Source organism: Drosophila rhopaloa, unplaced genomic scaffold (genome assembly GCF_018152115.1).
Source record: "Drosophila rhopaloa isolate 14029-0021.01 unplaced genomic scaffold, ASM1815211v1 contig_115, whole genome shotgun sequence".
NCBI lineage: Eukaryota > Metazoa > Arthropoda > Insecta > Diptera > Drosophilidae > Drosophila > Drosophila rhopaloa.
Genome location: NW_025334990.1, coordinates 19,664,815 through 19,687,596, shown reverse-complemented (window position 1 = coordinate 19,687,596; position 22,782 = coordinate 19,664,815). Strand labels below are relative to the sequence as shown.

General features: G+C 44.9%; 1 protein-coding gene across 1 annotated transcript; it reads left to right on the top strand.

Annotated features, from left to right (window-relative positions):
- The first annotated feature begins 3,732 nt into the window (after nt 1-3,732).
- On the top strand, nt 3,733-15,126 carry LOC108043444 (protein jim lovell). Its single transcript, XM_017122155.2, is given in 5 exon segments — nt 3,733-3,960; nt 5,568-5,892; nt 5,895-7,763; nt 10,401-10,535; nt 13,034-15,126. Coding segments are annotated over 4 exon segments (3,423 nt in total). The 5' UTR covers nt 3,733-3,960; nt 5,568-5,603; the 3' UTR covers nt 14,164-15,126.
- Nucleotides 15,127-22,782: the final 7,656 nt, after the last annotated feature.

Sequence of the window (22,782 nt, the reverse complement as noted above, 5' to 3'; positions counted from 1 at the left end):
AAAGACTGAACAAGGCAAACCAACAGGAAACCGTATTTGTACTTAAAGAGCAAGTTTGGCCCCATAATTACAAGTGTGGTTGGGCGTCCGGGAGAAAAGAGGAGCCACCAAGACACGACAAAGGTGCCACTCGCCTGGGATAGACCTAAAGTGGGCGCCACAGCCACGGAGACATCCGCTCCTCAGGCTCCCCCACTGAACTTCCAGAGAAAGAATGGCGCAAAAGTAAAAATCGAAGAAAGACAATTAAAATTTATGGCGAAAACGGAGCGCTGGAAACAAAGCGCATGCAAACAAATCATAAAATGCAAATGAACTACCAAAGAGAAAACATAATTAAATGCAAAGGACGGCAAACAAAAACAGTGAGAGTAGGCTGGAAAAATGAGGCGAAGCCAGCAAAATATGAATAGAATAAAGGAAAACTGCCGAATAGGCGCTCTTAAAGTAGACAATCCTTTTGCGTTTTTTCACAAAATAAAGGTAAAACATGGTCTGCTTAGAAGGGCAGTGGAAAATCAAGTGGTGAACGAGGGTCATGGATTCGTTAGGAAGAGCTACCACACATGCCAGTTCCCTCCATCTTTTTCATACGTCAGTCTCGCTCTTAGGATCCTGCGGCGACCAATGTCGATGTTCGGCTGGCAACATACGGCTGACCTCGCCTAATCCGTCCGAGCACATATGTGGGCGTGTGTATATACGCGTATCCTGTGTGCCGTATCCTGTCCCATGTACTCTTGTATTGGTGAGCGAGAGATTTGCGCCAACAAATCGAAATGTTGCAAAAACGTGCTCATATGGCCCACACACAATAACACAGGCACACATGCTGACATACACAGCCAGCCACCCTCAACCTTCCGTTCGGAATTTCCCACAACCGCTTTTCCGATTTCCACAAAAATCGCGCTCAGCTAGGGGTTGGTTTTTCCGAACTTCGCGATGTACATACAAACATTTTTTGTTTTTCATTTCTCTTTCGCACACATGCCCGAGAGCGAGAGACATATGCAGCATACATATGTACTGTGACTGTTATGTGTGTAATATGTTGTGTACATGATTTTTTTGTTGTGGCTCTGCGCCAACGCCGAGGTCCTTGCGCTCCATTCCCCAAGCTCCTATGTAAAGGCAGCCCCATGCATGGCACGGAATAGATAACATATTAAAAACTGAGCACATGCGACAAGGACAGCACCAGCAGTCGCGGCAGCGCTGCGGCAGAGCGTCAGATCTGGAAAAGCTTGAAAGGCTGCGCTGCCGCTTTCCCGGGCAGATGAGCAGAAGAGTTGTGCATGTGTGGGGCTCACACACAGACACACCCCCACGTACGCTGCTTGTTCAGCAGGTCTCGTGCGCTCTCTTTCCGAACTGCCGTCTGTCTCGTTCGCAGCCCTCTCCCTCTCGCTCACTGCGCCACTTTCCCCCACTCGACAGCGGCAGCGGGAAAAACTCAACTTGCAGCTTTTCAATTTCCATAAGCTGGCAAAAAAGGGATATGTTGCCGTCTACGCTGACGCCGACTGCGACTGCGACCGCGACGGCAACAGCGACGTCGGCGCTTTTGGGGGGCCTGTTAAAAAATGTTACACTCCCGCGCAGTTGGCGGTGCCAACGTGTGACAACTGTGGGTCGTGAGCAAGCTCCATGTGGGCCAACACACCGCTGGGGTGGGAGTGGGAGTCCTTCCAGTTATTGTTGTTGTTGCGTTGTTGCTGTTGTCTGGTGGTGACTATTACTCTTTACGGACATTTAGAGTCTCCACATGAATACGTGAGCGTGTGTGTGTGTCGATGTGTGCGTGTGCACGAAGGGATGTCGGTGTGCGGGCGCTTCGCTCTTTCGTGCTCTTTTTTGCTCCTTTCGTGTCCTTTCGGCCCGCCTCGTATCACTCGGCCAGTGCTCGGCTTCGGCTACGCATGTGTATGCAAATGTATTTCGTATACACATATACATAATAAATTTTTTTCGGTGTACGTGACGTGCGAGGACATCCTCCTCCGCTGGCCCCACGCAGCTGCTGTTGTGATAAGGGAAAATATATATTTTATTTGATGAAGGAGTAAGGACGTCGCTGTCGCTGCGCCGCCGCTGCCTCTGTCAGCTTCGACGCCAGCTTCCAAATCCGATCCGACCCAGCTTCGTCCTGCCGAACGGAACGGCGTATCCTCATGTGATTTCTGTTTCGCAGGCTCCGACTGTTTGTGGCCCGCTGCTCATACGTGTGCGCGTACGTGGGCGGCTGCAGCCCACGCGGGCAGGGGGCGTGGCAACTGGGGGTGGCAGTGGGGAGCAGCGGATGTGTGCCGTCGCTGCCGCCGCTGCTGCTGGCGCTTCTGTTGGCTGCGACGCCGTAGCTGTGTTTTTTCGGGCCGGCCGACATTCATTTGAATTAGTCGCTTCGTGACGTTTGAACGGTTCGAAACATACACGCGACACCCACATACGCGGGTATTACCCTTTAGTCGTTAGCCGCTACCCGTTAACCGTTACGATGTGCAGCGCTCGTCTGCACCGCCGCCGCCAATAAATACAAATATTTATTTGATCAGAAGTATGTCATAAAATAAGCGCACACTCGTGAATTTCAGCTTAAGACTAAAACCATAATGGAGTGTTTATACAGAACTATTTTTTAGATTTAACAAATTTCTTTTACTATTTTGTATAGTTTTGAAAAGAGTTTACAACTTAGCTTTGCTCAGTCGTTAAAGGTTAAAACTATTATACTAAAGAGGTATGTCAAAAAATAAGCGCACATTCGTGTATTACAGCGCACATTCGTGTATTACAGCTTGAGACTAAAACAATTAGGGAGTGTTTGTAAAGGACTATTTTTTAGATTTACTATTTGTACTATTTTGTAAAGAGTTAAAGAGTAAAAGCTTAAAAATATTGTATTGATGAGACTATTAAAATATTTCAGACATTGTCTAAATCACGATTAATAATACTTAAATTTCCATCAATAAAGAAACAGATCCTTTCAAAAGTCTTTTTTGAAGTAATACAGTTAACTCTGGACTACATAAGTTGTCACAAAAATAAATGTGAATATCAATCGCTGTTTGAACTTGTATTAGGCTTGAACTTCGTTGTTTAATTAGCATTTACTGACTGAAAAAAGTTGAAATTGTTAAGCCTCCCAAAATGAATTTCTAACCAAGTAAGTTTCGTGTGGAAATAAACGTTGTGTGTAGAGTGTTACGGGTATCGCGCCCATCATAAACGAAAACATGCGCGAAATATTTCAAATGAAACCCAAAATCAGTTCTCCGAAAATTGCGAGCCAAATTAAAGGATCGATATGGTCATATAAACATAAACATGGGCCTCAAATCGACCTGTCAGCAACCATTTAGGGAAAAATACGTAGCCCGTCGCGATATACCTGTTCGGCTGGTCTGCACTATGTCCTGTTTATTTATTTGCTGTATGTGTGTGTCAACATACACGATCACGCACCTGATTATCACCTGCACGGCCGACCAAGAGGGGAATCCTTCGGACAGGCCAGCAGAGTGAGAGGAATGCGAGAGCGAATCTCAACCGATCCTGCCCACCCCGACACACACATGCACGCATACTGTGGTGTGTGGTGCGTGGTGCACGGTGGTTTATGAGGGTTGCGTGTGTGCGGGGTGTGTGGTGAGGGCCGCTCGCTCATAGGTGAACACCGTTACCAACTTGCTGTGCATTTATTTGCATAGATATAGCTCAGTTTGCTGTAGACCCTCAACCAGAACGTGTTACAATCGAGCTGCGTGAACTCGCATTTCTTAGCAAATCTAATGAATGGTGACTACCTAAATTTGTTGCACCTGATTTAAGGGTATGCAAATTTCTAAAGATAAAAGGATTAAAGTGATAACTTTCAAGAGACAGATAGATAGTGCAAGTGCAAATAAACTATACGAATCATACGGATACTTAAGATATACTGCAAACTTTAGAATGGTATGTAGGGTTGATAAAATTCCATTTTTGGAAAATGGTGTATGGTTTTTACAAAAATCAGTAAATGTGCCAATTTGTTGGGTTCAAATACAACATTTTAAACCTACTTGGTTAAAACGTTAATTTTTTCAAAATGTAGTAAGTCATTTTTGTCAAAATTTTCTACATTGTAGACATTTTGCGAAAAGGTAATCCGTGTGCACTTATAAAAAGGAGTTAAGATACAATCGAAAGTGAAATGTTCATGATTAAAGCTAGAACTATGACAAATAAAGGATGACGATAAAAATATTTAAAATGCGGGAGTCGCCTTAATGTGAGATCCTTTGCCAGGCACTGACTTACTTTACCATTAATTAAAAAACTTGACAGTTTCTCTTCTCGGCGTTCCACTAACTTGCTTTTACCTGTCGCCACTCTAAAGCAAAATAAATAAATAAAAATGTTGTCTCAGCTGCCGCAAACCGCAAATGAGTTACGAGAAAAAAAGCAAGCCAAACCCGAGAAAGGAGCGAGGTAAGCGCCTAGCAGCTTGCTGCTAATTGCACATTGTTGCATTGGAGCGTGGTTATCCTTTGGCTCTGGTTTCGTTCCCAGCAAAAAGTCCTGGCGCGGAGAAGCATGTGTTAATATGCGGTTTCAAGCCCCGTCCGCCCACCACTTACTACTGTGCAACCGCTCCCAAAAGGTAGACGACGGGCGAGCCAAAGATGCAGCAACTACGGCAAATAAAAATGTTTATTTTGCTAGCGCTCCTACCAAAGTTTTTTAATTTTGCCTGAAGAAGTCAGTGTGAGGTGGACTTCCAAGTTTTCTAGCGGACGTAGTCAGGCAGCTGGTGACTCTTTTAAAAATTCACACACGCAGCTTCCGAGTAAAAGGGGTGCGCAGTAAAAGGGGTGCGCAGCCATGCCAGACAGTCGCTGAATTAATTAGATCCCTCGCACTGAATGTGGCAATTGCTCATAAAATTAACTGTAGCAGATCCAGGGCATTCAATCAGTGCTTCAAACTTTACGAAAATGCTGTGTTGATCAGTACTTTAAGTCAGCACTACATCACCAAGGAATTTATATTTAAAATACTTCATTAAATGAGCCTGTGTCTAAAAGTTAAGACCCAGCAAAAAACCAAAGCCACTTCCTTTGCTCCTGTATTCATTCCACGGTGGCTTGTTTGGGGCACGGTTAAACAAAGCAAAACAAAATCCGAGGCAGACGCATGCTGACACAATTGGGAGGGGGCAATGAGCCATTATCACACATCACACATCTGCATGTGATATCCTCGAGGATATGCGACACGACACGTAGCAACTGTGATTGCTACACCTTTCATGCGTCTGTTCCCTGGCTTTGTGTTCCTTTCCCCAGCGCCAGCCGCCTGTTGTTGCCTTTTTCTTTCATATTCTTTGGCCCAAGAGCCAGAAAAATGATATATGCCGCGACTCATTAACATATCACACTGTGTGTGCCGTACTTCAGATATGCCTCACAGCATATGTCATGAATACGAATACATTATGCCTGGCATTATCCTTAAGCTTGCTTATTCGTCTCTCGCCTAAAACCTTCTCTTTCTCTCTATCCCGCTTGTTCTTTTCTCAGAGAAACGAAGCACCTTGCACGTGACTGGGACGGGGCATGTTAAAGGACGCCAACAAGGAGTTGATTAAGCACCGCCAACTGACCTCGCTCCCCATGACCGACTTCGCACGTCAGGTGGCGCCCACACAGCTGCCTCTGCCGCTCCAATTGCCGCTACCGCTGCCGCTTTTGGCCAAGACCCCGACCAACGATCACGCCCCGATGCACTCCACGCCCCCCACGACGCCGCCCACGCCTCCACCTCTGCCCTTGAACATGAGTCAAGCTGCAACGGCGACGACGGAAACGGAGACTCCTTCCGACCACAGTCCGCCGGCCACGCCCCCTCCAGAGGGGCAGCCGTGGCGAACTCGGCCCCACAGGATCACTACAGTCTGCGCTGGAACAACCACCAAAACCACATCCTGCGAGCCTTCGATGCACTGCTGCAGACCAAGACGCTGGTGGACGTGACCCTGGTTTGTGCGGAGACTTCCATTCGGGCCCACAAAATGGTGCTCTCTGCCTGCTCGCCCTTCTTCCAACGCGTGTTCGCGGAAACGCCCTGCAAGCACCCGGTTATCGTGCTCAAGGACTTCCGGGGCTGGGTGGTGCAGGCCATCGTGGACTTCATGTACCGCGGAGAGATCAGCGTGCCCCAGCAGCGTCTGCAGACCCTCATCCAGGCCGGAGAGTCGCTTCAGGTGCGGGGGCTGGTGGAGAGTTCTGTGCCGGAGCACACGCCCACGCCGGCCGCCTCTCCCGACGACTTCGGAATGCTGGACGCCACGATGCTGTCCTCCAGCTTCGACGACGAGTCGCCCTCGATGTCCCGGCCGACGGCGACGGGAAAGCTGATGATGCCCTCCGCCCGACTGTTTGGCACTGCCTCGAACGCCATGGCAGCGCTGAGTCTGCGCCGCAAGCGGGAGCAGGACTGCGAGCTGGAGAGCGACCAGGAGTTGGGTGGCAGTTCGCCCATGCCGCGGCGCAAACAAGCACGACCTCGCCGCCGATCCGGCGATGTTCCCCACGACTTTGCCCTGAACAAGACCGATGCGGAGTCCCTGCAAACTGTGATCAAGCATGAGCTACTCGAGCGTTCGGAAAGAGATCACGACGAGGATCATGATCAGGGTCACACCCAAAGTGAGGCGCAGGAAGGCGGCTCCTCGCCGGCGGAATCGTCGACGGAGCAGGCCAAGGAGAAGCAGTCGCAAAAGCCAGAAGAACCCGATCATCGCCTCAACCTCAACGAAAGCCACCATCAACTCGAGCTCGACGACGAGGACGACGACGATCAGGACCAGGAAGAGGAAGAGGAGCAGGACATTGAAGAGCTTATCCACACAACCAATGAGCTGAGGCGACAGGCCGCCGTGGCTGCTGCCAACGCGGCCGCCATGTCGCCCACCCCCTCACCCTGTCCCAGTGACGGGCCCGAGGACCTCTGCACCACCAAGAAGCCCAAGGACGGGAACACCGCCCACTCGTCCGACTGTGAGTCCAATAACAACAACAGCAGCAAGCTGCAGGACAACAACCAGCGCATCATGCTGTCCCTGAAGGACATCCGCCAACTGAACGCCAACCCGAACCCCACAGCCATCCACACGCCCACCAGCTGCTCTGGAGGCAACAACGGGCTCCTCGGTTTTCCACCGCCGGGTATGCGGCCACCTGGACTCCCGGACAGCCCGCCCTGCCACATGGAAGCGCTGGAGGCGCAGATGCACGCTGCCGCGGCCGCTGCTGTGGCGGCTGCCGGAGCCGGAGAGCATCCCTTCCACCACATGGAACACCAAATGGAGATGTCCTTGGCGGCTGCTGCGGCGGCAGCTGCAATGCATCAGCGGGAGCCCAGGGATCCGCGGGATCCGCGAGACCACAACTCATTTGCCAGCAATCTGTTGGGGCCAATGGGCATGCCCCCGTTCGGAGGACATAACGGAGGACATCCGGGCAACAGTGGCCCAGGAAGCGGATGTCCCGGACAGGCTGCACACGAACGGCTCGAGGAGAGCATGAATCGACTGAGCAAGGAGCTGGGCAAGGAGTTCGGCAAGGACTTTGGCAAGGAGTTTGGGAAGGAGTTCGCCCCGGCGTCGCCGATGAGTCTGCCAGGACACTTCAATGCACCGGATGGCCCTCCGCACCCACCGTCGCCACTGCCCTTTCCTGGCATGTCCTCTGCGATGACGCTGACGCCGCCGCACAGTGAGTACTCTGTTTGAATCTAATTTCGTTTGACTCTTGCCTACTGGCCTCCAGAGGTCACTGGGTTATTCGTCAGGATGCCGGTCTACACCCGGCGGAAGTCTCTAATAACGCAAGCCCACTTTCATCACGTACTAGAGTCCTTCCTCCCCAACAAACATCCCCAAAAGTCCGTTCGACCTGTTTGCTTGTCCTTTTTGCCACTCCTCCAGAGTTGGCTGAAATGCAACATGTGGCCTCTGTGCGACATCAAAGTGTCGTCAAGTGACGAGTATCCTTAAAGAAGTGCTCTTGCATTGCCACGCAAAGCTGTCGCAAAGCCCCTAAGCACATTAAGGCTCCTCTCGCCTTTTTCGCTGCTTATAGGACCAGTTAAGAACAGGAACCCGAGAACGACTCCATTTAAATGAAACTGGCCTTTAAACGTTCTGAGTATGACATACCTGTCAGTCTACTGATTTATTTTTTATACTAATTAAGTCATAAAAAGTTTGCGCTGCTGACAGCTAATAAGAAATATGGAAATGCAATCGTATAAGCAATGGGCTCCTAATAATTTGACAGTTTGGCAGGCCCCAGTCCCCAGTCCCTTCTCTGCTGACAACACCGTCTGGGTAGACCTTTGCGGTTGAGTCCCAGGCGGAACTGCAGTCGAAGCAAATTCAATTGCGTTTTATATGATTTTTATATTCATGTCACTTGGAGTCAGGCGAAACAAACGCAAACACAAATTGAGGTGCAAAGGTTGGAAGAGGGCGGGTTGGGCGGTTTGGGTTAGCTTCCGCCGTTGCGTGCAGAAAGCGCAAGAAATTTATGTTGTGTCTTTCCAACATGTGAGTTTCAGAGCGGGTTGAGTTCAAACTGTCAGCAGACGTTTAGCCAAATGACTTTTAAGTTGCTTGGCTGCCGAGCTGGAGACAGCACTGCTCCGCCCCAGAATATTCCGTGTCTTCTCCTGCCCTTTCTGGCCATGTGTTGTGTTTAAAGTATGCCAAAGCGCGCACAACTTAAACCTTTTGGCAAACAACTTTGGCAGCGTCGGCGGCATAAATAAAAATACGAAGGCGACGTCTCGTGGTTGGGCTACCCTTGCCTTGCTCTAGTCCTTCCACACAACTTTTGCATATAAGTCGCGCGATATTCATATTAATAATATCCGTTTGGGGAGGCCCACGTCGAGCAGAGGCAGAACCCAAGGACCAGGACCTTTACCTGTGTGGGCCAGGGGAGGGTAAATGCAGGCGAGACGCGCGCACACAGGATATAAAATAAATTAAGGCACAAAAATATGAAAAATTGTACGAAAATGCCAAGTGGAAGTCAGGCAGGAAGCGCAATACCTTTTAATGCGACAAAAATTTCAGCCAACATATCAGAGCAGCGAAGCCCAGGAAATAAAGGGGTAGGGGTGAGTAAAGCGCACCAAAGTCCCGTCGTATTCGAGCAAATCGCTAACTACTGCATAAACAGGCTGCAGGCAATGAACGATCCAGCCAAGGATACGGTAAAGCACAGGACTCAAGATATCATTGTCCCGACTAGTGGTTGACTATATATTACCCTGTCAAAATGTTATAGAGTTTTCCAAAAAGAATGTATTAATATTTTTCTATTATTATACATTTTCTACTTTGCTCTTATGATCTTTTTGAAAGTACTTATTTTCAATCAGACTTTTTATAGCACAAGTTTCGTGTCGTATATACGGTGCAACTTCTTTAAGCCTATGCTACCCACAGTTTGATACCCCATAGCTCATACCTGTCGCCAGCTCGCAGACAGTCCTGTAAGAGATTTACCACCGTTTGTCGTTCGTATGAAGAATGTGATTTATTTTTTTGGTGAAACATTTTCGGCGTGAAAATCATTGAACTAATAGCTTGTGACATGTGGTGGGGGCAGAAAGCTCTACCTGCTTGAGATCCTTCAGGATTTTGAAAGAGAAATCCACTAATTTTGCGCGCAGTCAAAAGAAGTTGGAAGAAAATAACGCACATTACGTATACGCCGCGTGTTGTAATGTCTACTTCAGAAAACAGAGTCAAACAATGTGCGCTCGTTATTTGTGTCATTATGCTGCAGATACAACACATCCTCGAGACACAGATACGGCTACAAATACGCGATACGTCCCCTTATTCATATGCTTGAACATTGTCTTCGCCTCCTTCTGTTTGTATATGAGCTCGTCGGTTTTGCCGGGTTTGTTTGCATCTTGGAGTCCGCGGCGCGACTTATGAAATCATTCAGCACAATGGCAATATTATGCGTTACTCCTTAGCTGGATGAAGGTTCTTGGTGGAGTCCCTCCCTGGTTTTCCTGCCGCCTTCGGCTCATCAGCGCTCCAATTGTTTCACTCATGTGTAGAAGTGCACTCCAAGCGTAAAATATTAATAGAATAACGATGTGCCATTGTTTACCATCCGGTCGGCATAACCGCTTCTCGGAGTGTGTTTGCGTCTATTGTCTTGCTGGCTAATCAGCTTCAGTGAGCCGGAAAATGAGTCGCTTATGCTGAATTTACCCAATGCAGTAACTCTTATATAAGACAAGTGCAGTTTGCTATAAATATAAGTTATTCTGTGAGCGTCGGCGATAATGCAATCAATATTTTATGACAATATTTTCATCCGCAGTGTTTGGCTTGGACTCCCCACTCGGGCTCTTTCCCCCCGGAATGGATCCCGGCAAGCTGTACAATCCGCTAATGGAAATGAGCGATCCCAGGGACATGGCTGGCGGGCCGCCTCCGTTTCTTAAAAAAAAAGTAAGTACTAGTAGCCCATTGAATAATTGGATAAGAACAAACTTTCGCCAAGCCAAGCAAACAACTAATTAACCCGAGAGGCAGTGGCGAACCCCAGGAAAAGGGAACAGCCAACACCTCCCCTCCGCGCGAAGGCTTGAAATCATTTCGACATGATTGGCGTCGATCACGTTGAGGCACTGGAGCTTGTAGGCCGATCGGTTCCGTGCCTGGCTGCAATACTTCACACCTGACTGATTGATCCCGCGCTCTGGCTGCAGAGTTCAGGCTGAGTCTTCTACCTTTGTACCTCTTGCATTTGATCTGCTGCACTTTTGATCACGTATTTTGGCTGGGGGCAGTAAGAAAACACTTTGGCTGGGATCGATTGCGGGTAATTGAAGAGCAAATAGAAAGGGTCACAACCAGTTTTGTAAGTGGCTGAGCCAAACTATAACTGATAATATTATCCTAATTCTGTTACGAAATCAACCAAGACTGTGGTACAAAATGCATACCACCTTCCCTTCGAAACTTATCGTCGGCACAAAATCAGCTAAGAGTGCACTCACAACACTCATTTCGTTTAAGCCACATTCTACGCCTCCCCTCCATATGCCTCCCCTCCTCGATCCGTTCCAGATGCGATCACTGATCGCTCGTGCGATCATGTGAGGCGGCAAATTTGTTTCTGCGGTTTTCCTGTGCGCCGATGCAATCGTTGAACCGTTCGGGAAATGGTTTGTTTGTTTCTTTATTGGTTTCTTACATGTGCACCTATGCATATCGCAGGCGAAAACGTAGCTTTTTTTGATTGACAAATGGGCGAGGCGAGGAAGTAAGTCGCTTTTTACGCAGTTCACCTGCGGCCGATGCGAAGCAAGTGAAACCTCAGAGAGTTAATGAAGTTTTTTGTACGCCAGAAAATCATAAGAACTCCACATTTTTGTAAATGTAGTTCACAAATCAATTATGGCCAGCCAGCCAACTGATTGACAAACAAGAAGTAATGGAGTGAAAAAAAGAGGGGTAGATGTGAAGATAGGGTTTTATAATCTACATGTGAGCTGTTTGCTTTGACAGTTCATTTGACAGGCGACCGGCGTTGATGGGCTAAGTGCTTGGCTATTACCATTTTCATTTCATTCATTTTTAAAATCATACGTATGTTGACCAATGCTTTTAAATCTCTCCATTCGCCTGATCAGGGGCTTGAGAATTGTGAAAGAAAATAAAATGGACACTACTACAATAAACAGCCAAAGCTAATTGCTTAATTTTCTGGTGCTGAAGAGCCCATCCACTGAAGGAATAACAAAGCCAGGGTCGTGATCATATGTTGAAAAAACCAGGGTGAAGAATATCCAAAGAAGATTTCTTAAGTGTTATCCAATCTACATCTTGAGGCGTGCAGAATGATGCTGAAATCGCAATCACAAGTCCAACAATGTAAGCCGGCAAATAAAACGCAAATCTGGCGTAAAGCACGATATTCTTTATTGCAAATCTGCAAAACCCGTTTCGCAACTGATACCAATCAGGAACTGGGGAAGCTCTATACTGACAACTTCGATGCGATCCCCTCGTACTCTGTGACCCGCAATCGTGTGGGTGTGATTAACTGATTTGTTCACATTTATTTGTTCATTCGGTGATTGTTTTGAGCCCGTCTCTGAAACGTGATTTGCGATTTGTACCAAATTCAAATTTCGTTTATGTAAAAGCCCGACATAGCCGACAGTTGTGTCTAGTGGAACTTCATTAGGCAGCCTACATATTCGAAGCTTGCCAACTGCAGTTCGCTGGGACCAGACATTTTCTGTATTTTCGTTTTCACTGGAATCGAAGGGTCAGACCTTGCTTGTGACCCAGCTGCCGAGGACCAAGGCAAAAGCCCCAGCTGCGGAAAAGCTGTTTATTCCAGACTCCCAAATAGAGGAAAATTCATATGATCACGCCGAACCAACCAGTGAATTAGTGTAAGCTGGAGCTGCCTTTAGATTCTCCTTCATTGTCAAGCAGCAAAAGGGTTTTGAAGAATGGAACCTGTGGCTTCGCTGGCGTTTTGCCGGTGCCAGGCGATATCTGGGGATCTAAATTGAGTTTTAGCGGCGCATGTGACGCCGCAGTCTCTGCACACTCTTAATTTGCATATAGAGGAGAGCCAAGCCAAGACGAGCCGGCAGGTCAGGATGGGAACCTCCACAGCGTTCGTATTTCTTTGGCAGTGCCGAATGATCGCTCTCCCAAGAATAGGTGCCACACAAAGAATCGTAGCAGGGTGTGTACGAGCTGAAGGCAGGCCGGAGCTGGCTGCTTTGCTGTGCAGGTCCCAGACAATGGGTGACTTTTCAGCAAATTTGTCTAGGCAGCATATGAGGCCAAGAGATTGAAACATTAGCAGATGTAAGCTGAGCGATAAGCTCGTGCCTGTGGCGCCCTTGTGAAGACCCTCCTCATCCCTGCCCAACGTCATATTGGTGAAAAGCCCTGTTCTAATCCACTTTGTCCTATTTCTTGCAGTGCCACGACCAAAGGGACAGCACTCAGCGCCACGCGGAGGTCCCCCTCGCTCCTGGACCAACACAGAACTGACGGAGGCACTGCAGCACGTTTGGAACAAGAAGATGACCACGTCGCAGGCCTCGCGCATTTTCGGTATCCCCTACAACTCCCTGCTCATGTACGTGCGGGGCAAGTACGGGAAGAGCCTGAAGCTGGAGCAGCTGCGCAAGGACTGCATCAGCGGACCACCGATCGAGATGCTTCAGATGGGCATTGGCGGGGGCAGCGGGGGCGGCAGCGGCTCCAGTAAGAGCGAGAAAGGCAAGGAACGCAAGGAGAAGGAGAAGGACAAGGGCTCCGCGAGCAACAACGGCTCCGGTGGGTCGAGCAACGCCCAAGGAGGAGGCCCGAACTCTGGGAACGGATCCTCCATGCCGCATCCCGGGGACCTGGGACCGCTGGGTCCGCTAGACCTGGAGCTTGGTCTGCCCCTGGGCCCCCCTGGCGGCCCCCGCAGCGGCAGTTCGGAGCCTGATCTGCTGGGCGGCCCCAACGCCCTCTTCAACCCGTTCAACCCGCAGGGCTTCTACCCGGACTTCGCGGGCGGCTTCCCCGGCCTGCCCCTGAGCATGCTGAACCTGCTGCCGCCGGCGGAACGCCACCACGCGGCGGCTGCCATGCACCACCTGGGCGTCACCATGGACGAGGACTGCAAGTCTGTGGGTTCGAAGCAGTCCTCCTCCATGGACGACGACTTCGCAGGCCCCGGGATGCCCCACTCTCTGGACCAGCGGCGCGAGATGAGCGCGACGGGCCCTCCACTGACGCAGTCGAACGGGGGCGCCGGGCAGGATTGAAACTTGTGGCGGGATTGGGCAGCCGGGGCTGCCAACGCCAATCCAATGTACTTCCCTGCTTTCGAGCTGGACCAGGAGCAGAACCCGATCCCCCAGTCCCTGCCCCCGCGACCCGCCCTGCACCAAATGGCCTGCCGCGAGCTCAGCTTCAAACCGGACCTATTCCTGGCCAGGCGCAAGCTGAAACGCTTCAGGGCCAAGCGCCAACTTCAGGCGCAGATGGAGACGCCGACCGCAGCCGTTCCTGCCAATTGTCCTGTCAGCCACGCGCTGCCACCGCTGAGGACTTGAATGTTAACTTGAATGCAATATGTCTACTATTAGTTGATTCTTTTGTTTAGGGGCCCCGAAGGACAATATTTAATTTACTAGGATTACGTTTCCTTTTGTTTGAGCAACAAGCCGTGTGGTTTTTGCTGGTGCTTTTAGTTCCTATTCCCAATTAAATTTTGATATTTTGCTTTTAATTTAGTTAAGTAAACGAATATGACAAAGCTTACAAAGCATTTGAGGCAATACATGAAAACAATATATATTACAGCCTGTATTATTATATAATTTAAGTATGGAAGGAATATAATCAAAAAGAGCAAAGGTTAGGAAAAGATAACAGTGTACATATGGGGAAATCCAAACCAACAAACAGCATTAGCCCTGATCGGGCTGTGGCCCAGATTGCCACGACCTGCTCGTTCGGGAGATAGTTGTAAAGCAACCACATTGCGATTAGTAGTATTGATAATATCGGATGCATAACCGATGACTGTACCAAAATTTTTAATGTTATTTTATAAAGAAATACAAAACGAAAATTAGTTTTAGTCTTAAGTTTTCTCGTAGGCAATCCGTATTTGTATAGAAAACATCTGCACCAATATTACTCACTCATAGTTGTGCACATTCCCCTCACCAAAAATCGACATTCCTAGTTATTGGTAGATGCCGCTTTGTAAATCTCTGCCGACCTCATGGAATAATGCAGATCTATCCGTTTTGTAATCTTGTTTGTAAGGAATGGAACAAAACCAACCAATTAAAAGGTACACAAAGTGACACATTCCCGCTCATAGTTTTAATAATTTATAAGCTCAAATACAATATTTTAATATTAAATATTACAACAGAAACTTATGTAAGTAAAAAGAAATAAGAAAAATAAAGTATATGCATTACAATAAATAGCAAAAGATATTAAATAAAACGTCAAATGCTTATTCCTTGAACAAATCTTCAATTCACAACTTTAGTTTGTCACTTTTAATCAGTTTTGTAGTGGTTTTTGTACTATTTTTCTTAATACACCAAAAAAAGGTACATCCTTGTGTGGAGTGTTTAACACATATATAAAAGAATTAAAACTATTTTTCTTGTATTACTTTTACATATGTCTAGCAGTAACAATTATATTTTCATAATTTAATTGTGTGCAAATAAATGATTATGCCCCTTAAATTACCCGCTAAACTTTAAAAAGAAATATTGTAATTAGCAACGAGCAATCAAAATTTAATACATTAATTGCTATATCAACCACTGTATCTGCGGAGTATGATGGAACAGGTGGTGGATGGATGGTGTGGTAGGCAGTCTAAAGTCTACTTTAAAATAATATTCTTTGTTAAAATAATATTCACAAGACTAGGTACCCACCACAGTCAGGTGTATGACGTCTACCATCAAGTACACCTGCCGTGATCCTTTAACCGTCTTAGGCCGTCCAGGTTTTTAAAGATCCTGCTTGGCCGGCGCGGATCATCCATCTGTGGGAGGTGCTTGTCCACCTGGGCGCGCAGGTGCGGCATGGCAAAGAAAGGTCCATTATATAAAAAACAAAAGTATGGTAACTTAAGAACTTTGAACAACGGCGCCAAAACTGTATGACCACCTTGGAGAAAACGCAGAAAGTCCCGTAACTCCATGCATTATTTGCATTAAACCCAAAGGTGGACACACTGCCATGTGCAAAATGCAGTGCTATCAGACCGTCAAACTGAACTTTACCGGTTTTTCCCCAATTTCTCGATTTTCCTAACTCGGCCCCCAGTGTGAGACCCCCAAAAGTTGCGCCCCGCTCCCCACCATCCGCCACGACCCTGGGACCCCCTCAGAAAAGCGCACGAACCGCTCCCAAGCCTCACGACCGAAATCATACCATCAAGACGACCAGCGTTGCCCCCCCCAAGACCCACCACATCTCGGCGTTGCCAGCCACCCCATGCCGGCGTTGCCATAATTCTGTTAACTAACAGAAAAATATGTAAAAAATAAAAGTAAATCTCCGCCAGGGGCGCTCAGCAACAGCTGTCGCTAGAGATGGCATTTAAAGACAATTTCAACAAAAGATGGCGTACAATCACAATTTTGTCGACAGATGGCGATAAGAAATACAATTTTAATTTTGACCTGAAGTAAAGTCTTTCGTATACTCCTCCATTAGTCCGCATTTAAAATGTAGGTTTTATATTTCAGTTCATTTATATAAGATTTTCCTGATGATGTGAGCCTCACTCACATTGTAAAATAAGTATCTGTAATTACAGAAAAATTACAAATTACATATAAACCGAGTTGAGAGCACAGATTTTTGAGAAAAAACCCACAATCATTTATAAGTATGCCGCTTTGAAATCGGATGTCTGTAAGAAAAGTTATAGGCCTGGAAGTGCAGGTTTTCGGACACTTATTTACAAAGCCATTTTTCGAAAATTTGGTAAGGTGTTTTTTTTTTTTTAATATAACATATATTTTATTTATACGTAAATCAGCCAATTAAATGGCTATAAAACGTAGGGACTAGAAAGACTAACAAACATAACATGGAAAAACATAACAGCAGCGATAAATATCAATATGTTTTTGAATTTAAAAATAATTGGAGATTTTGGTGACGATCACGATAATATTTTATTTATTGGGGAAGGACTCTCGTTCTATGCCGCCCTCCTATCCATAGGTCTGCTTGATGCCTTCTCTTTAGCCTTCTTCTAATCATAGGGGTTGCCAATGCTGCAGCTAGGTGGCTCGAGTGGGCTCGAATCCGTGCATTGTAAGGAGTAACATCACAAAAATGATGGAAAATTGACCCCAAAATACAAATCAAGCTGAAAACACAGATTTTTAGCGGATTAAACCACAATCATTTCGAAGTATGCTGCTTTGAAATCGGATGTCTGTAAGAAAAGTTATAGGCCTGGACGTGCAGGTTTTCGCCCACTTGTCTGCAAAGCCTCATTTCGAAAATTTGGTAAGGGGTAACATCACAAAAATGATGGAAAATCTACCCCAAAATACAAACCAAGCTGAAAACACAGATTTTTAAAGCAATAACCCACAATCATTTAGAAGTATGCCGCTTTGAAATCGGATGTCTGTAAGAAAAGTTATAGGCCTGGAATTCAGGTTTTCGCCCACTTGTCTGCAAAGCCATTATTCGAAAATTTGGTAAGGGGTAACATCACAAAAATGATGGAAAATCGACCCCAAAATACAAACCAAGCTGAAAACACAGATTTTTAAAGCAATAACCCACAATCATTTAGAAGTATGCCGCTTTGAAATCGAATGTCTGTATGAAAAGTTATAGGCCTGGAAGTGCAGGTTTTCGCCCACTTGTCTGCAAAGCCACATTTCGAAAATTTGGTAAGGGGTAACATCACAAAAATGATGGAAAATCGACCCCAAAATACAAACCAAGCTGGAAACACAGATTTTTAAAGCAATAACCCACAATCATTTAGAAGTATGCCGCTTTGAAATCGGATGTCTGTAAGAAAAGTTATAGGCCTGGAAGTGCAGGTTTTCGGCCACTTTTCTGCAAAGCCATTATTCGAAAATTTGGTAAGGGGTAACATCACAAAAATGATGGAAAATCGACCCCAAAATACAAACCGAGCTGAAAACACAGATTTTTAGAGTATTAACCCACAATCATTTAGAAGCATGCCGCTTTGAAATCGGATGCCTGTAAGAAAAGTTATAGGCCTGGAAGTGCAGGTTTTCGGCCACTTTTCTGCAAGGCCATTATTCGAAAATTTGGTAAGGGTAAAAAATTGACCCCAAAATACAAATCAAGCTGAAAACACAGATTTTTGGAGGATTAAACCACAATCATTTAGAAGTATGCTGCTTTGAAATCGGATGTCTGTAAGAAAAGTTATAGGCCTGGAAGTGCAGGTTTTCGCCACTTTTCTGCAAAAGCCAAATTTCGAAAATTTGGTAAGGGGTAACATCACAAGAATGATGGAAAATCGACCCCAAAATACAAACCAAGCTGAGCCTCACTCACATTGTAAAATAAGTATCTGTAATTACAGAAGAATTACAAATTACATATAAACCGAGTTGAGAGCACAGATTTTTGAGAAAAAAACCACAATCATTTAGAAGTATGCTGCTTTGAAATCGGATGTCTGTAAGAAAAGTTATAGGCCTGGAAGTGCAGGTTTTCGGCCACTTATTTACAAAGCCATTTTTCGAAAATTTGGTAAGGGGTAACATCACAAAAATGATGGAAAATCGACCCCAAAATACAAACCAAGCTGAAAACACAGATTTTTAAAGCAATAACCCACAATCATTTAAAAGTATGCCGCTTTGAAATCGGATGTCTGTAAGAAAAGTTATAGGCCTGGAAGTGCAGGTTTTCGGCCACTTATTTACAATGCCATTTTTCGAAAATTTGGTAAGGAGTAACATCACAAAAATGATGGAAAATTGACCCCAAAATACAAATCAAGCTGAAAACACAGATTTTTAGCGGATTAAACCACAATCATTTAGAAGTATGCTGCTTTGAAATCGGATGTCTGTAAGAAAAGTTATAGGCCTGGACGTGCAGGTTTTCGGCCACTTATTTACAAAGCCATTTTTCGAAAATTTGGTAAGGGGTAACATCACAAAAATGATGGAAAATCGACCCCAAAATACAAACCGAGCTGAAAACACAGATTTTTAAAGTATTAACCCACAATCATTTAGAAGCATGCCGCTTTGAAATCGGATGGAAGTGCAGGTTTGTGGCCACTTATTTACAAAGCCATTTTTCGAAAATTTTGTAAGGGGTAACATCACAAAAATGATGGAAAATTGACCCCAAAATACAAATCAAGCTGAAAACACAGATTTTTAGCGGATTAAACCACAATCATTTAGAAGTATGCTGCTTTGAAATCGGATGTCTGTAAGAAAAGTTATAGGCCTGGAAGTGCAGGTTTTCGGCCACTTATTTACAAAGCCATTTTTCGAAAATTTGGTAAGGGGTAACATCACAAAAATGATGGAAAATCGACCCCAAAATACAAACCAAGCTGAAAACACAGATTTTTAAAGCAATAACCCACAATCATTTAGAAGTATGCCGCTTTGAAATCGGATGTCTGTAAGAAAAGTTATAGGCCTGGAAGTGCGGGTTTTCGCCACTTTTCTGCAAAGCCATTATTCGCAAATTTGGTAAGGATGAAAAATTGACCCCAAAATACAAACCAAGCCGAAAACAAAGATTTTTAGAGGATTAAACCACAATCATTTAGAAGTATGCCGCTTTGAAATCGAATGTCTGTAAGAAAAGTTATAGGCCTGGAAGTGCAGGTTTTCGCCCACTTGTCTGCAAAGCCACATTTCGAAAATTTGGTAAGGGGTAACATCACAAAAATGATGGAAAATCGACCCCAAAATACAAACCAAGCTGAAAACACAGATTTTTAAAGCAATAACCCACAATCATTTAGAAGTATGCCGCTTTGAAATCGAATGTCTGTAAGAAAAGTTATAGGCCTGGAAGTGCAGGTTTTCGCCCACTTGTCTGCAAAGCCACATTTCGAAAATTTGGTAAGGGGTAACATCACAAAAATGATGGAAAATCGACCCCAAAATACAAACCAAGCCGAAAACACAGATTTTTAAAGCAATAACCCACAATCATTTAGAAGTATGCCGCTTTGAAATCGGATGTCTGTAAGAAAAGTTATAGGCCTGGATGTGCAGGTTTTCGGCCACTTTTCTGCAAAGCCATTATTCGAAAATTTGGTAAGGGGTAACATCACAAAAATGATGGCAAATCGACCCCAAAATACAAACCGAGCTGAAAACACAGATTTTTAGAGTATTAACCCACAATCATTTAGAAGCATGCCGCTTTGAAATCGGATGCCTGTAAGAAAAGTTATAGGCCTGGAAGTGCAGGTTTTCGGCCACTTTTCTGCAAGGCCATTATTCGAAAATTTGGTAAGGGTAAAAAATTGACCCCAAAATACAAATCAAGCTGAAAACACAGATTTTTGGAGGATTAAACCACAATCATTTAGAAGTATGCCGCTTTGAAATCGGATGTCTGTAAGAAAAGTTATAGGCCTGGAAGTGCAGGTTTCCGCCACTTTTCTGCAAAAGCCAAATTTTGAAAATTTGGTAAGGGGTAACATCACAAGAATGATGGAAAATCGACCCCAAAATACAAACCAAGCTGAGCCTCACTCACATTGTAAAATAAGTATCTGTAATTACAGAAGAATTACAAATTACATATAAACCGAGTTGAGAGCACAGATTTTTGAGAAAAAAAACCACAATCATTTATAAGTATGCCGCTTTGAAATCGGATGTCTGTAAGAAAAGTTATAGGCCTGGACGTGCAGGTTTTCGGCCACTTATTTACAAAGCCATTTTTCGAAAATTTGGTAAGGGGTAACATCACAAAAATGATGGAAAATCGACCCCAAAATACAAACCGAGCTGAAAACACAGATTTTTAAAGTATTAACCCACAATCATTTAGAAGCATGCCGCTTTGAAATCGGATGTCTGTAAGAAAAGTTATAGGCCTGGAAGTGCAGGTTTTCGGCCACTTATTTACAAAGCCATTTTTCGAAAATTTGGTAAGGGGTAACATCACAAAAATGATGGAAAATCGACCCCAAAATACAAACCGAGCTGAAAACACAGATTTTTAAAGTATTAACCCACAATCATTTAGAAGCATGCCGCTTTGAAATCGGATGTCTGTAAGAAAAGTTATAGGCCTGGAAGTGCAGGTTTTCGGCCACTTATTTACAAAGCCATTTTTCGAAAATTTGGAAAGGGGTAACATCACAAAAATGATGGAAAATCGACCCCAAAATACAAACCAAGCTGAAAACACAGATTTTTAAAGCAATAACCCACAATCATTTAAAAGTATGCCGCTTTGAAATCGGATGTCTGTAAGAAAAGTTATAGGCCTGGAAGTGCGGGTTTTCGCCACTTTTCTGCAAAGCCATTATTCGAAAATTTGGTAAGGATGAAAAATTGACCCCAAAATACAAATCAAGCTGAAAACACAGATTTTTAGAGGATTAAACCACAATCATTTAGAAGTATGCCGCTTTGAAATCGGATGTCTGTAAGAAAAGTTATAGGCCTGGAAGTGCAGGTTTTCGCCCACTTGTCTGCAAAGCCACATTTCGAAAATTTGGTAAGGGGTAACATCACAAAAATGATGGAAAATCGACCCCAAAATACAAACCAAGCTGAAAACACAGATTTTTAGAGTATTAACCCACAATCATTTAGAAGTATGCCGCTTTGAAATCGGATGTCTGTAAGAAAAGTTATAGACCTGGAAGTGCAGGTTTGTGGCCACTTATTTACAAAGCCATTTTTCGAAAATTTTGTAAGGGGTAACATCACAAAAATGATGGAAAATTGACCCCAAAATACAAAGCAAGCTGAAAACACAGATTTTTAGCGGATTAAACCACAATCATTTAGAAGTATGCTGCTTTGAAATCGGATGTCTGTAAGAAAAGTTATAGGCCTGGAAGTGCAGGTTTTCGCCCACTTGTCTGCAAAGCCACATTTCGAAAATTTGGTAAGGGGTAACATCACAAAAATGATGGAAAATCGACCCCAAAATACAAACCAAGCTGAAAACACAGATTTTTAAAGCAATAACCCACAATCATTTAAAAGTATGCCGCTTTGAAATCGGATGTCTGTAAGAAAAGTTATAGGCCTGGAAGTGCGGGTTTTCGCCACTTTTCTGCAAAGCCATTATTCGAAAATTTGGTAAGGATGAAAAATTGACCCCAAAATACAAATCAAGCTGAAAACACAGATTTTTAGAGGATTAAACCACAATCATTTAGAAGTATGCCGCTTTGAAATCGGATGTCTGTAAGAAAAGTTATAGGCCTGGAAGTGCAGGTTTTCGCCCACTTGTCTGCAAAGCCACATTTCGAAAATTTGGTAAGGGGTAACATCACAAAAATGATGGAAAATCGACCCCAAAATACAAACCAAGCTGAAAACACAGATTTTTAGAGTATTAACCCACAATCATTTAGAAGTATGCCGCTTTGAAATCGGATGTCTGTAAGAAAAGTTATAGACCTGGAAGTGCAGGTTTGTGGCCACTTATTTACAAAGCCATTTTTCGAAAATTTTGTAAGGGGTAACATCACAAAAATGATGGAAAATTGACCCCAAAATACAAAGCAAGCTGAAAACACAGATTTTTAGCGGATTAAACCACAATCATTTAGAAGTATGCTGCTTTGAAATCGGATGTCTGTAAGAAAAGTTATAGGCCTGGAAGTGCAGGTTTTCGGCCACTTATTTACAAAGCCATTTTTCGAAAATTTGGTAAGGGGTAACATCACAAAAATGATGGAAAATCGACCCCAAAATACAAACCAAGCTGAAAACACAGATTTTTAGCGGATTAAACCACAATCATTTAGAAGTATGCTGCTTTGAAATCGGATGTCTGTAAGAAAAGTTATAGGCCTGGACGTGCAGGTTTTCGGCCACTTATTTACAAAGCCATTTTTCGAAAATTTGGTAAGGGGTAACATCACAAAAATGATTGAAAATCGACCCCAAAATACAAACCGAGCTGAAAACACAGATTTTTAAAGTATTAACCCACAATCATTTAGA